We start from the raw sequence: 11,774 nt of genomic DNA on the forward strand, positions 1-11,774 counted from the left end.
TTTTAAAAAATTTATAAAAAAATTTAAAAAATCCCCACAATATGCTTGTTCTCTTAAAGGAAAAGAAAGTATCTTTGAATCATCATTTCTGGGGGCTTTCTCCTTTACTCAGGGATATGTTCCTTTCCTTGTGAGTGCCACTGCTGGAACCACCGTGTACGGAGCATTTGATCCTCTTTTAGCTGTTGCCGACATTTGCAAAAAATACAAGATCTGGATGCATGTGGACGTAAGTATCCCACTAGTGGCAGCCCACTGAAATACTCTTGCATATTTTTCACCTGAGGCTCACAGTATAATGTTATTTTCCTTTTATCTGATGAACTTTACTTTCAAAATAGTGGTAAGTAAGTTTGCAATGATTACAGAGGCAACGTAGCCCAAAAGCTACACATTACACAGGCCAAGAAAGCTTTTGGAGGCTGATTATGCCTTAATGTCCCAACATGATTATATTTTTATTTCTGTGACAAGTACATTTAGTTTTCAAATTCCTGAGCCACAGACATTCATGGAGGAAAACAGCCCACATATGCACACATATACTTACAGATATTACCTTCTTGCAAGAATGGCCAAAAGAGTGAAAAGAAGATGCCTTTACATAGAAAATTTAGATCTAGATCTCAGCTCAAGTTAGGTATTTGTATGTTTAAAAAGGAAAGCAAGTTTAGCGGCTTGCTAGGAACTCTGGCAATCATTTCCAATCCTTGAGATTAATCAACTAAGAAGATGAATTATATTTGAGATGTAACTCTAGGCTTAGTCATATTAAAAAGCAATGGAGCCATAGCTACACCCAAACATTTGCAAATGGAAAAATATGCCAATTTTTAGAATTAATTGAATGGAGTTAAGCTTAGATCAGTATTATTCCAAGTGTTTTTCAAAGATCAGCTGCCATCTGTAAACTGTTAACAATCTGTGACGGGATGAGGAGCTTGTGCCAAAACATTACTAAACACAGTGCTTGGTGTTGCTTGCTTCCCTCCTCCTCCTCCCGCACCATCCATTGCAAGACTTTTTCAGTGAAAGAAGCCATGAGTTTATTTGCGTATTGGCGCAAGATCCTTATTTGTTTTGGCCTGGCACTTTCAGTAGCACAGGCTTAAATCACTTCATATTTATAAGGACCAGATTAATTCATTTCTCCTTAGAAGCAGAAAACTTCTACAAGGCCAAGCTTAGTAAATCTCTTTATTACAGAGTTTTCTTATATAGCAATTACTTTCTTACCCTCTCTCCATGCCTATTCAATCTGTATGCTGAGCAAATTATTTGAGAAACTGGACTCTATGAAGAAGAATGTGGCATTAGGATTAGAGGGAGAATCATCAATAACCTGCATTATGCAGATGAAACAACCTTGCTTGCTGAAAGTGAGGAAGATTTGAAATACTTGCTGCAGAAGATAAAAAATACAGCCTTCAAAATGAATTGCATCTCAACATCAAGAAAACAAAAATTCTTACCATTGGACTAGTAGACAACGTCATGATAGATGGAGAAAAGATGGAAGTTGTCAACAATTTCATCTAACTTGGATCCAAGTACACTTGGTACTAGAAATCAGGAGATCAGGAGACATTGCACTGGAAAATTCTGCAGTCAGGGACCTCTCCAAATCATTGAGGAGCAATGATGTCAGTTTGAGGACTAAGGTGTGCCTGATGCAGCCATCGTCTTTTCAGTCACTTGCTATGCATCTGAGAGCTGGGCAGTGAATAAGGATTAAGAAGAAGAATTGATGCTTTTGAGCTGTGATGTTGGAGAAGAGTACTGAACATCCCATACATCCCATGGCCAAAAGAACAAACAAGATATGTTTTAGAGAGTGTGCAGTCTGACCATTCCTTGGAGGTAAAGATGATAAAGCTTTATCTCATAAACTTTTTGCATGTTGCTAGGAGAAATTAATCCTTGGAGAGGTAAATCATGCTTGGATGTGTGGTGGGGCAGCAAAAGAGAGGAAGCGCCTCAACCAAAGGGACTGATACCTTGACTGCTGTGATGGGTTATAATGTGTCAGAAAGTGTGGAGATAATACAGGATAGGAGAGGGTTCAGACCTGTTGTTCATAGGGTTGCTAGGGGTTGTACTCAACTCAATGGCACCTAACAACAGCATTAATATTCCCTGATAAAACATAAACGTTATTATTAGGCCATCAGAGACCTCTTTATTTTATATATGATGATAATTGGACACAAAAGATTGAACCACAGAATATTTTGACCTGAGAAATCTTTTAACCACATTTTATTAACTTTTGCTTGAAACATAAAATTTATCAGTTATTAGCTTTAATATTTACATATTATATAAGTAGATTAAGACATAATCTATAATCTTTACATGAGATGCATGTTAAAAATGAGATAATTATTCAAAGTACAAAATAAGTGAAATTGTAACAAAGAAAACAAAATTATACATTAACGGTTCGTATATATTTTTTCCTTTTTTAAAAAATCAAGGATTATTTTCACAGAGTGAAAAATGCCATTTTCAATTTCATTTCCATCTAAACATCTTTTTTTCAAGGTGATTGATTCACCGATTCAATCCTCAAATAGAGTAGCAGTTTTTAAGGAACATGTCCTGTTTTCTTTCACTGAACAGAAAAAATTATCTTGTCCAAAATTACACATCAGTAGAAAGAATTCTGGAGCTGTTCTCTCTCTGGAATCATTTAAACTTCTCAAAAGAGTTTTACTTGTAACATAGAAGATGTTTAATGGGTCCCCAGTTGATCTTCTCTACCTGTAACTGTGGAGAATATAATTTGTCATTCTGGCAACAAGAGTTCTACTGGGTCTAATGGTGGTAATGGTGAGTGGAGGAAAGGTTTTCTTCTTCTCTGACTTGTAGACTGGATGTAGCCCTATTTGGCTTCTTACACTCGTGTAAGTGTGAGATATAACGAGAGACCTTTGGATAGCCCTTCAGTATAAATGTTAGAACTCTAATGCTGAAACAAGGCAGTTAACTCCTAACTGCCCAGGGCCAAGGAAATAATTTTTGCCCTGCATGAAGACACTGTTCTAAAAGACACGAAACCATAGAAATCCAGTAGTCATAGTCAATGAAAACTGTAACACTTTTTGCCTTGTATTCTCTTCCTTTTTCAGGCAGCCTGGGGTGGAGGATTACTGGTATCCCGGAAACACAAATGGAAACTGAGCGGTGTGGAGAGGTACACACACTTTTTTTTTTCTTGTTAACAATGTAGAATTGATGGCCAAGTATGAAAGCAAACTTCCACTCAATTTCCAGGGACTCTTAGAACGTAAGTGAGTCCACTATGTGCAATGCCATGTGCATTGCTCTGAGTGATGTTTACCCTCTAGTGTAAAGAAACCAAATCCCAGATCAAGTGACCTAGCTTTCAAATACAGACTTAGGACTGACGCCCTGGATTAGCAGAGGACTCAGGCATGACCCTCCTGGGGCCTCTGACCCAGACTCCAGAATGGTTTAAAACTTGCAAGCAGTCTCCATTTTTCTAGAGTGAAGGTCTATAGCTTTCATGGTTCACAAAAAAAAAAAAAAATATTTACTTCACACAAGTCAGCAAATAATTTTGCAGAGGAAATAAATGTATCCTCAGTTATCAATGTTAAAAGCTTTGGTTTGATATGACAAGTTTACTTAGAATGACCTATTCATGCTTTCATGCTCATGGTAAGTTTTTCTGACATAACTCTGATGCTGCAAGGTACTTTTATTTAGAGCCACACAGTAAACCAGGAGCCCTGGTGACAGCATGCATAACATGTTGAGATGCTAACCGAAAGGTCAGCAGTTCAAATCCACCAGCCTCTCCTCAGGGGAAAGATGAGCAGTCTCCTGCCATCAAGATTTAAAGCCTTGGAAACTCAATGAAGAGTTGCTATAAGTTGGATTCGACTCATCAGTACTGAGTGGTTTTCGAGAAGCAGTAAATCAGTAAGAAAAATAGAAAATCAGATACCCCCACACACCACATTCAAAGCACAGAACATATTTAGGTCCAAATTTTCAAAAGCATAAGATGTAAAATCTGCCTGAGACCTCTGGACCTCACATAGAGTTCCCAATGCTCTGCCACAGGGCAGCAGGGCAGCTATAGCAGTTAGCTCTGAAGCTGCAAGCAAAGGAGAAGCCTTGAACTCATCTGAGGCTGCCAGATACCCACCATGCCCTGCCAAGTGGTCTGCTACTGCCCAGGAAATGTTTTCTACTAGCTCTGCCCTCTTTCAGGACAAAGACAGAGGCTGATGAAGCTGGGAAGCATCTGTCAGCACTTGTCACACAGGGCAGCCAGCTAGACCAGAGGGCACTCAAACCCATAGAGACCACAGGGCAGGAAGGGATGGGCGAGTTACAATAGTGGAGTCAGGAGCCATATCAATGGAAAGAAGTCCTAGAAAAAATTGGGATCACTAGTCGTGGCCCATGCTGGAATGTCTGTTCCTGAGTCACTGCGTGGAGTCTAGGTCTGACTGGGCATAGCTGGTGTAGATCCCTACAGCTGCCCTGCTCGGATTCAAGTATCCACCTAGGTGTGATGTGGGTGGATGAGGGCAACAGGCAAGGCCTGCTATCCCTGCCTCTGCCCCCAAAGTGAGGGTATTCTGAGCCCCTGCTTCTGATCCCTCAGGGCTTCTCTTAAGACGTAATCCTTTTCAGTCAAAAATGTCAAATAAAACCAGAAGCTTGAGGAGGGCTGTGCTAAATGGAGAGGCAATGAAAAAAAAGAGAATAATGTGGATGATGCCGCTTTGAAATAATTAAATCCCTGCACTTTTGAGAGAGGACCTTGCACACAATACATCCTTATCTTTTAATTTCTTTCTGACTGGCACAATAACTGAGCATCTGTTATTACTTTTGAAGCCATTTTTAGTTCCAACAGTTGAAAGCCAGGACACACCCTTCAATTGAAAGCTCATGAAATTACCTACCCTGAGCCTCGGAAAAATAAACACCCACATGGTTTTGTACTGGAGACTATTATTTGAGAGCAAAGCTCAGAACATATATTTTGGAACACAGAGTCCTCTCGTTGCCACAGTTTTTGACACTGTATCATAATTAAACCCACTAAATGGAATCACCAAAGATGAGGTCCACCCATGAGGGCTGTGCCTGTACTCTGCTTGTGTATAACCCCCTCAGCCCATTGTGAATAAAGTTGTAGGACCAATGGAAGACCCTGGGGTGTAAAGTGAGTGGGCCCACGGTTAGGGGGAAAATTTGGCTCACTTGAAGGCGTTAAATTTTCCCAGGCATCATAAACCAAAATTTGTGTGGAGAAAATCTATGGCAAATTATTGTTCCTGAAATCAGAGGTTCCCTAGTGGTCCTAGAGGACCTACAGTGTGCTGTTCCCATAATAAAATGGTGCAGGCACACATAGCCCTTTATAGCACTCCTTTTAAGAAACAACTGCATTCTCAGAGACCAACTTTCTCCCATGCCAATGTTGTCAGAATTTCTGGAGATGTGCGTGGGTGTGCCAGGAGCCCCGACACTGCTGTGAATTGAACAAGGAGAAGACAGCCCAAATTTATTCCATGGAGCAGTTGGTGGTTTGAATTGCATGTCTTTGGGTTGACAGCACAGTTCCTTAACACAAGACCACCACAGATTCTTAAAAAGTTTAGGATATATAACACATCACAAAATAGAAGATAATTACATTAGCCCAAAATGTTCCTAAAATAATCCACTGAGACATTTTGTTCTCAAGGTCTCACAACCCAGGTGGAGGAGCCAGTGCAGCCTGCAGTGAATTTCCCTCACTATCACCTTGAAAGGGCAGGAGTTCAGAAATTCACTTCAGCAGAGGCAAGTCACGGCACTGGACACTGTGACGGTCTGAAGATATATGTGATAAGAAGGCCATTTTTAAGGACTTTGGACTCTAGTAGGGAAAACACAGTTAACGGTGGGTCAAAATTCACAAAAGGAAAACGTAAAGGCTGAGGACAGAGAGAAGCCAGGTCCACAGGAAGAAATGGACCCTTTCTATTAATGGCAGATTTACCACAGGAGAACAGCCTCACCAGATGAGGAGTCTTCCTTCAGCAGAAAATGGGAGGACAATCTAGTGGACAGAGCTTCACAGGCAGAGGTACAGAAGTTTGGAGGTTCATGGGTCCTTAGAGAAAGTCTCGAGCAGTTGGTTTGAGGAGTGGGGTGGATGCAGGAACAATGGTGGCCGTGGCAAATGGTGCTGGAAGGTTAGTGGAAAGCCCACCGGTCCTGTCCAGTGAGTCTCAGCGGACGGCCCGCCTGCAGAACCCAATCTGAATCACCCAGGGGGACAGGTCACCCTCCCCCGGCCCCTGGGCCATGAAGAGCAGCAGTACAACCCACACTTGCAGAGATAATTCCAGGACATTACTCAGGAGTGTTAGGAGGCAAAAGATCGAAAACATCCACTGGGGGATCCGCAGCAGGATTGTGCCATTATTCCATCTGCATGTGGGGAAGTTAGCTCTGGACTCGGGAGCTCTGATGGCACAGTCTGTGGGGATTTGTGCTGCTAACCCCAAGGCAGCCCCTCTCAGAAGACGTTAACGCACCAGTGGGTGCTCAGAAGAAAGATGGGAAATCTCCTCTTGTTGATATTTTTAGCCTAAGAAACATGCTGGAGGCCTAGCTGTGAGTTGATTCTGGGGGGAGAGGGAGAGGGAGGGAGGGAGGGAGGGGGAGAGAGAGAGACTGAGAGACTAGTGAGAAACAACTATGAGCACCCAGCTAGGGCAGGTAAAAGAGGCTGAGGGTGTGAACTGGTCTTAAGAGCAGTGGACAAGGGAATGAAGGAATAAACTTGGGGACACTGTGAACAGATCTCGGAAGGATGATATCAGAAAAATGGGAAAAAGAGATGGACTCAAAGACACCACTAAAGTTTGGGACCTGGATGCTTGAAGGAAAATGGCTCCAGAAACTGAGATTCCATATGATGAAGCAAACATTTGGGAGAATGGGGAGTGGGCAGACGAATGAATTCATTTAAGGTCAGCTGAGCTTGAGGTGCAAATAAGGAAACATACAAGGATATGTCTTTAAAACAACCCTGGGGATTCACTTCTCTCCAACTTATTAAAACCACAGAAATTGCGGGACAAAAGATTTTTTAAATGAAGCTGAAGCTATTGTGGACAAATTCCCAACATTTCTCACACAAGTTAAGGCTACCTCATCAAATCACTCAGCAGCTTTTGCCATTTTTAAGAGACAGCCCCGAAAAACAGAGATGGGACAGATAATTGTGTGACAGGTACCTATGTGTCTCAGTGACTTCTAAAAAGACAAATAGACACACAGAGTCAAAGAAATGGAGGACAGCTCTCTTCCCATCAGGCTGCCTTGCTGACCAACCTAAAGCTCACCAGAATTAGACAGTGTGTAGGGTGATAGGAAGTATGTTCCCAAAGCCACAAAGCTAGTAATTGACAAGAGTTGAAATCAGTAGCAAGAGCCACCTTTACTGTGTCAGACACAATCTTAAACATCTTGTCCAAATTATTTATTGCTATGATTTTACAGGCAAGGAAATCAAGACGCAGAGAGGACAAGTCACTTGTTAAAAGTCATACACTTAAGAAGTGATAGAATTTGGATGAAAACTCTGTCTGGCTCCTGAGCTCCCCTTCTTGTAGCCACAATCCTCTCCTGCTTTGAGTCCAGGTTTCTTGACTCCATGGTCATTCTACAAAGCAAAGAATATTTTCCTGGAAGGAGCTTTCTGTACTGTTCTTGAAGCCATTTAGTCTCTTCCCAGGAACTGTTAGCCATCTGGACACGAATTGCCTTTCCTTATATATGGCCTTATTACAATCCTCAATATAGCCAACATCCAATGTCAGAGCCAAAGAAAGACAAGAAGATGAGCTGGAGTATTCATTTACTCAGATAAGATCCCCTGGCCAAGAAATGTCCTCTGCCAGCCCAGCTGACAGGTAGCATTCATCAAATGGATGAATGAGATCTTTCCTTGTTTTTCATTTCTTGCCAAAGCTCCAGCATCCCAACCGCTGGGAGCAGGGTTCTCCCAACTCCATCATTCAGCAAAATGAAGAGCAGCGATTCAGAGCACCCAGAGTGCACTTACGTATTGCTCTACGACTGACTCTCCTTCCTCCTGCAGGTTTATGCCGAGGTCACATTCATGATCCTGAGCCTTATCCTCCAGAATCTGCTGGGCTTGACAACATAAAAATGGCACAGACTACACTTAAGAAAATACCTCCCGGTTGTTGTTGTTGTTGTTATGTGCCGTCAGGAGAGACCGGTCCTTGGAGAAGGACATCATGCTTGGAAGGGTGGAGGGACGATACAGGAGAGGAAAACTCCAGATGAGATGAATTGATTCAGTAACTGGGGCAATGGGGTTGATGCGTTGAAGTAGTGAGAATGGCTCAGGACAGGGAAGGGTTCAGAGATGCTGTACCTAGGGTCACTATGCGTCACAGGTGACTCAATAGCATATAACAACATCATTTTAAATTATATAATGTACTGTGCAAGGTAAAGGAGTAAAAAGTTTGTGAAGACAAGGGTGGAAGCAAGATTGCTTAATAAATGTCTTTTAATATGTTCTTTATTGTGAACTATGTGACTATGGCTCCACAATCAACAATCTTGGTACTAGAAGCCAGGAAACCAAAAGACTAATTGTTGTTGTTGTTGTTGTTGTTATGTGCCGTCGAGTCACCTGCGACTCATAGCGACCCTATGTACAACAGCCCTAAACTCCACTCTGTCCTGTGCCAATAGCACTGTCTCTGACACTCCCATCCCAATTATCCCAGTCACTGAATCAATCCACCTCATAGAGGGCCTTCCTCTCCTGCGCTGTCCCTCCACCCTCCCACGCATGATGTCCCTCTCTAAGGACCGGTCTCTCCTCACAACATGTTCAAAGTATGTTAGACGGAGCCTCAGAATCCTTGCCTCCAAGGAGCCACCCGGTTTAACCCTCTCCAGGACAAATCTGTTTGTTTTCCTAGCAGTCCATGGTATTCTCAATACTCTTCTCCAGCACCACAGCTCAAAGGCATCAACTCTCCTTCTATCCTCCTTGGTCATTGTCCAACTCTCTGATGCATAACAAGTGATTGCGAAGACCATGGCCTGTATCAGACGCACCTTAGTCTCCAGAGAGGCACCATTGCTCTTCAGTACTTTGGAGAGGTCCCTAACAGCAGACTTTCCCTCCCGGTAGGAGGGAATAATTGACATAACAAAAGTAGACAAAAGGATTTGTTACTTGCATAGAAATACAGTACTCAGAGATTCATCATGCCTAAAAAGCACGTAAAATAAAGGATGAGAACTTCTTGTGGAAGCAATTACTTCCCTGTGGTTGGGGAATGAGGGGAGGGAGAGATACGGAAAAAGACTGCAGAGATAGTACTTGATCTTGATGCTACAGAATTCATAAGCTGTAACCAAGTGAAGCTAAGAAAGATCACATTGCAGGAAGAAGAAAGGATTTAAAAAGATTATCCTTAGTAGCATGAGAACAGAATAAAAAATAATTAAGTGCGACAAAAAAAGGGGTACTGGGAAACAAAGGGGATGAGATACTGAGCCCATAGACAGGGGTCAGATAGGCTTCAAGAGCCATAAGCTAACTTGGGGATTTAGGTTGTAGACAAAAGGGAGTTGTCAACAATTTAGGAAGAAGAGAAAGCTGTGAACAGAACAAGGTTACTTCAGTGGCCTGGTGCAGGATAAAATGGAGCCCACAAGTCAGTTAAGACGTGATTGCTGTGTCCAGATTAATATAACAAATGTTATTATTAAAAGAGTTTGTGAACCAGGACCATAGTTCAGGTTGTTCAAGGAAGATAAATCCCTGAGCTGAGAATCACTGCCAAATGAACTACTATTACTGATGGGCTAGTAGTATATTTCTCAGGTGTATTGGGATAAAAAAATGTGGGGGGGGGAAACAACCCCAACCAGGTAAGACTGAGAAAAACCGAAAAGATTATGTATACTGAATTGAAACAGATGAGGGAGAGAACAGTTTAAAATTGATATATGATAGCATATTATGATTACCACAGGTACAGAATTAAGGTTGCATAGCGAGTGTGTTGGGGTCAGGATGAGAGGGTCAGAGTCAGCATGGGGAGGGAGGGATTGCATACCAACAAAGAAGTTTTTCTTTTGCTTTTCAAAGAGAGGAGCAAACTGGGGGGAGGGGAGTAAAGAAAAAAATGCAACAATGAATGAATGAAAATCCAAAATCTCTGTAAATGTTCATTAAAATTAATAAAAAAAGGAAGAAAAAAAAACCCCAAACCCCAATCCCTCTGAGTTTAGAAAAATAGTTCTAAATTCAAGAAGAGATAGTACCAAGAGATTTACTAGAAGCTGGTTTTTAAAAAAAAAAAAAAACACAACAAAAAACAAAACATACAGAAAAATGTTATCAATTAAATGAGAAGCAAAATTGAGCCAAGACAAAAACAAAATAAAGCAGTAGAGAGTGCGTGCTCTTTCTGCACTGCGCACTAGTGGCCTGGTGCTAGGAGCAGGGACCCTGGAGGCCCAGGGGAGCGAGGAGCTGTGTGCACAAGCAGATCCCTTACCTGCCTGACCCTCTGCACTTGCCAAAGTCAGGACCCTGGACAGCTGCACCTTGGAATCCAAAGGCCTCTCAGTGCAACATGGGGACAGAATGAGGACATCCACAGCGATGAATGAAGAAACAGAATGAAGGAACCTAGAGAACACGGCCATCTCGCTTCTCAGAAAGCAGTAATGAAGCTGCAATCCTGAGTTGTGATCGTGTTAAATGGTTAACTCACTCGGGTACTAAATGAGAGGCTGGCAGTTCAGATCTTCAGAGATGGGCCTGGCAGTCTGCTTCTGAAATGCCTCAGTCAGGAAAACCCTGTAGAGTGCATTTCTCTGAACTCATGTGGTCAATCTGACAAGATTGCCTTGACAGAAGTTTGGAGAGGTTTTTTTCCCCCATTTGGTTTGTTTTATATTTACTGCCTGTGTGGACAAGATTTCTGATTCAGTATATCTGGAGTGGAAATGCAGGGGATTCATGCTGGAATGAACTGGTTTGAAGCCCTGAAAAGCATTGCACACGCTATGAGCTGGCTTTTGTTTTGCATGGTTAGTGTGCCCTGGAGTCTGAGGAACCATGAATGTGCACATAGGACCAGAAGCTCTGCTGCAGCCCACAGGGACTCCCACGGTGAGCCTGTCATGGACGCCACCATCTTACATGATTTGCTTTCTTTTAGGGCCAACTCTGTGACATGGAATCCGCACAAGATGATGGGTGTCCCTTTGCAGTGTTCCGCTCTCCTGGTTAGAGAACAGGTATGTGTTTCAGTCCATCCTTAGGTTTGGCTGTCTGTATTCAGTTGGCTTTGTCTTTCAATGTCAATGTCTTTACATCTTTTCTATTGGATTAGTCAGAGTCCAGATATTGAGTGCTCTTCTGAACTCCTGTCAGTGCTTAGGAAGAGGGGTAAGGGCTTACAGGAGCTCCATTTTGAAATGATAAACCTTGGCCTAATAATCTAGATTTTCGGTGCTTTTCTCAATTGTGCCCAATGTCCTCTCATCTAGACATCCTCTATTGTAGTCTCTCAAGAAAGTAAATATCTAGGTTTCTTTCCCTGAATATAAAAAGACTCATTTTGCCATAAGAAATGAATTCTATTTGGACATAAAATTAGGGTTGCTTTTATAATTTAGGGCTCTCTTTCTCTGTATGAGAATATACAATAATTAATATTTACAAT

At 42.1% G+C, this 11,774-nt stretch overlaps 1 protein-coding gene across 1 annotated transcript in view; it reads left to right on the top strand.

Annotated features, from left to right (window-relative positions):
- Positions 1-11,774, top strand: part of GAD2 (glutamate decarboxylase 2 (pancreatic islets and brain, 65kDa)) — a 114,892-nt gene that overhangs the window by 76,843 nt on the left and 26,275 nt on the right. Inside the window, exons 10-12 of the mRNA XM_006887066.1 lie at positions 113-229; positions 3,132-3,196; positions 11,268-11,346. Coding sequence (XP_006887128.1) covers positions 113-229; positions 3,132-3,196; positions 11,268-11,346 — 261 coding nt within the window. The remainder of the gene's footprint in view (positions 1-112; positions 230-3,131; positions 3,197-11,267; positions 11,347-11,774) is intronic.

This window comes from Elephantulus edwardii, unplaced genomic scaffold, assembly GCF_000299155.1.
Source record: "Elephantulus edwardii isolate Elephantulus edwardi_28Jun2011 unplaced genomic scaffold, EleEdw1.0 scaffold00054, whole genome shotgun sequence".
Lineage (NCBI taxonomy): Eukaryota > Metazoa > Chordata > Mammalia > Macroscelidea > Macroscelididae > Elephantulus > Elephantulus edwardii.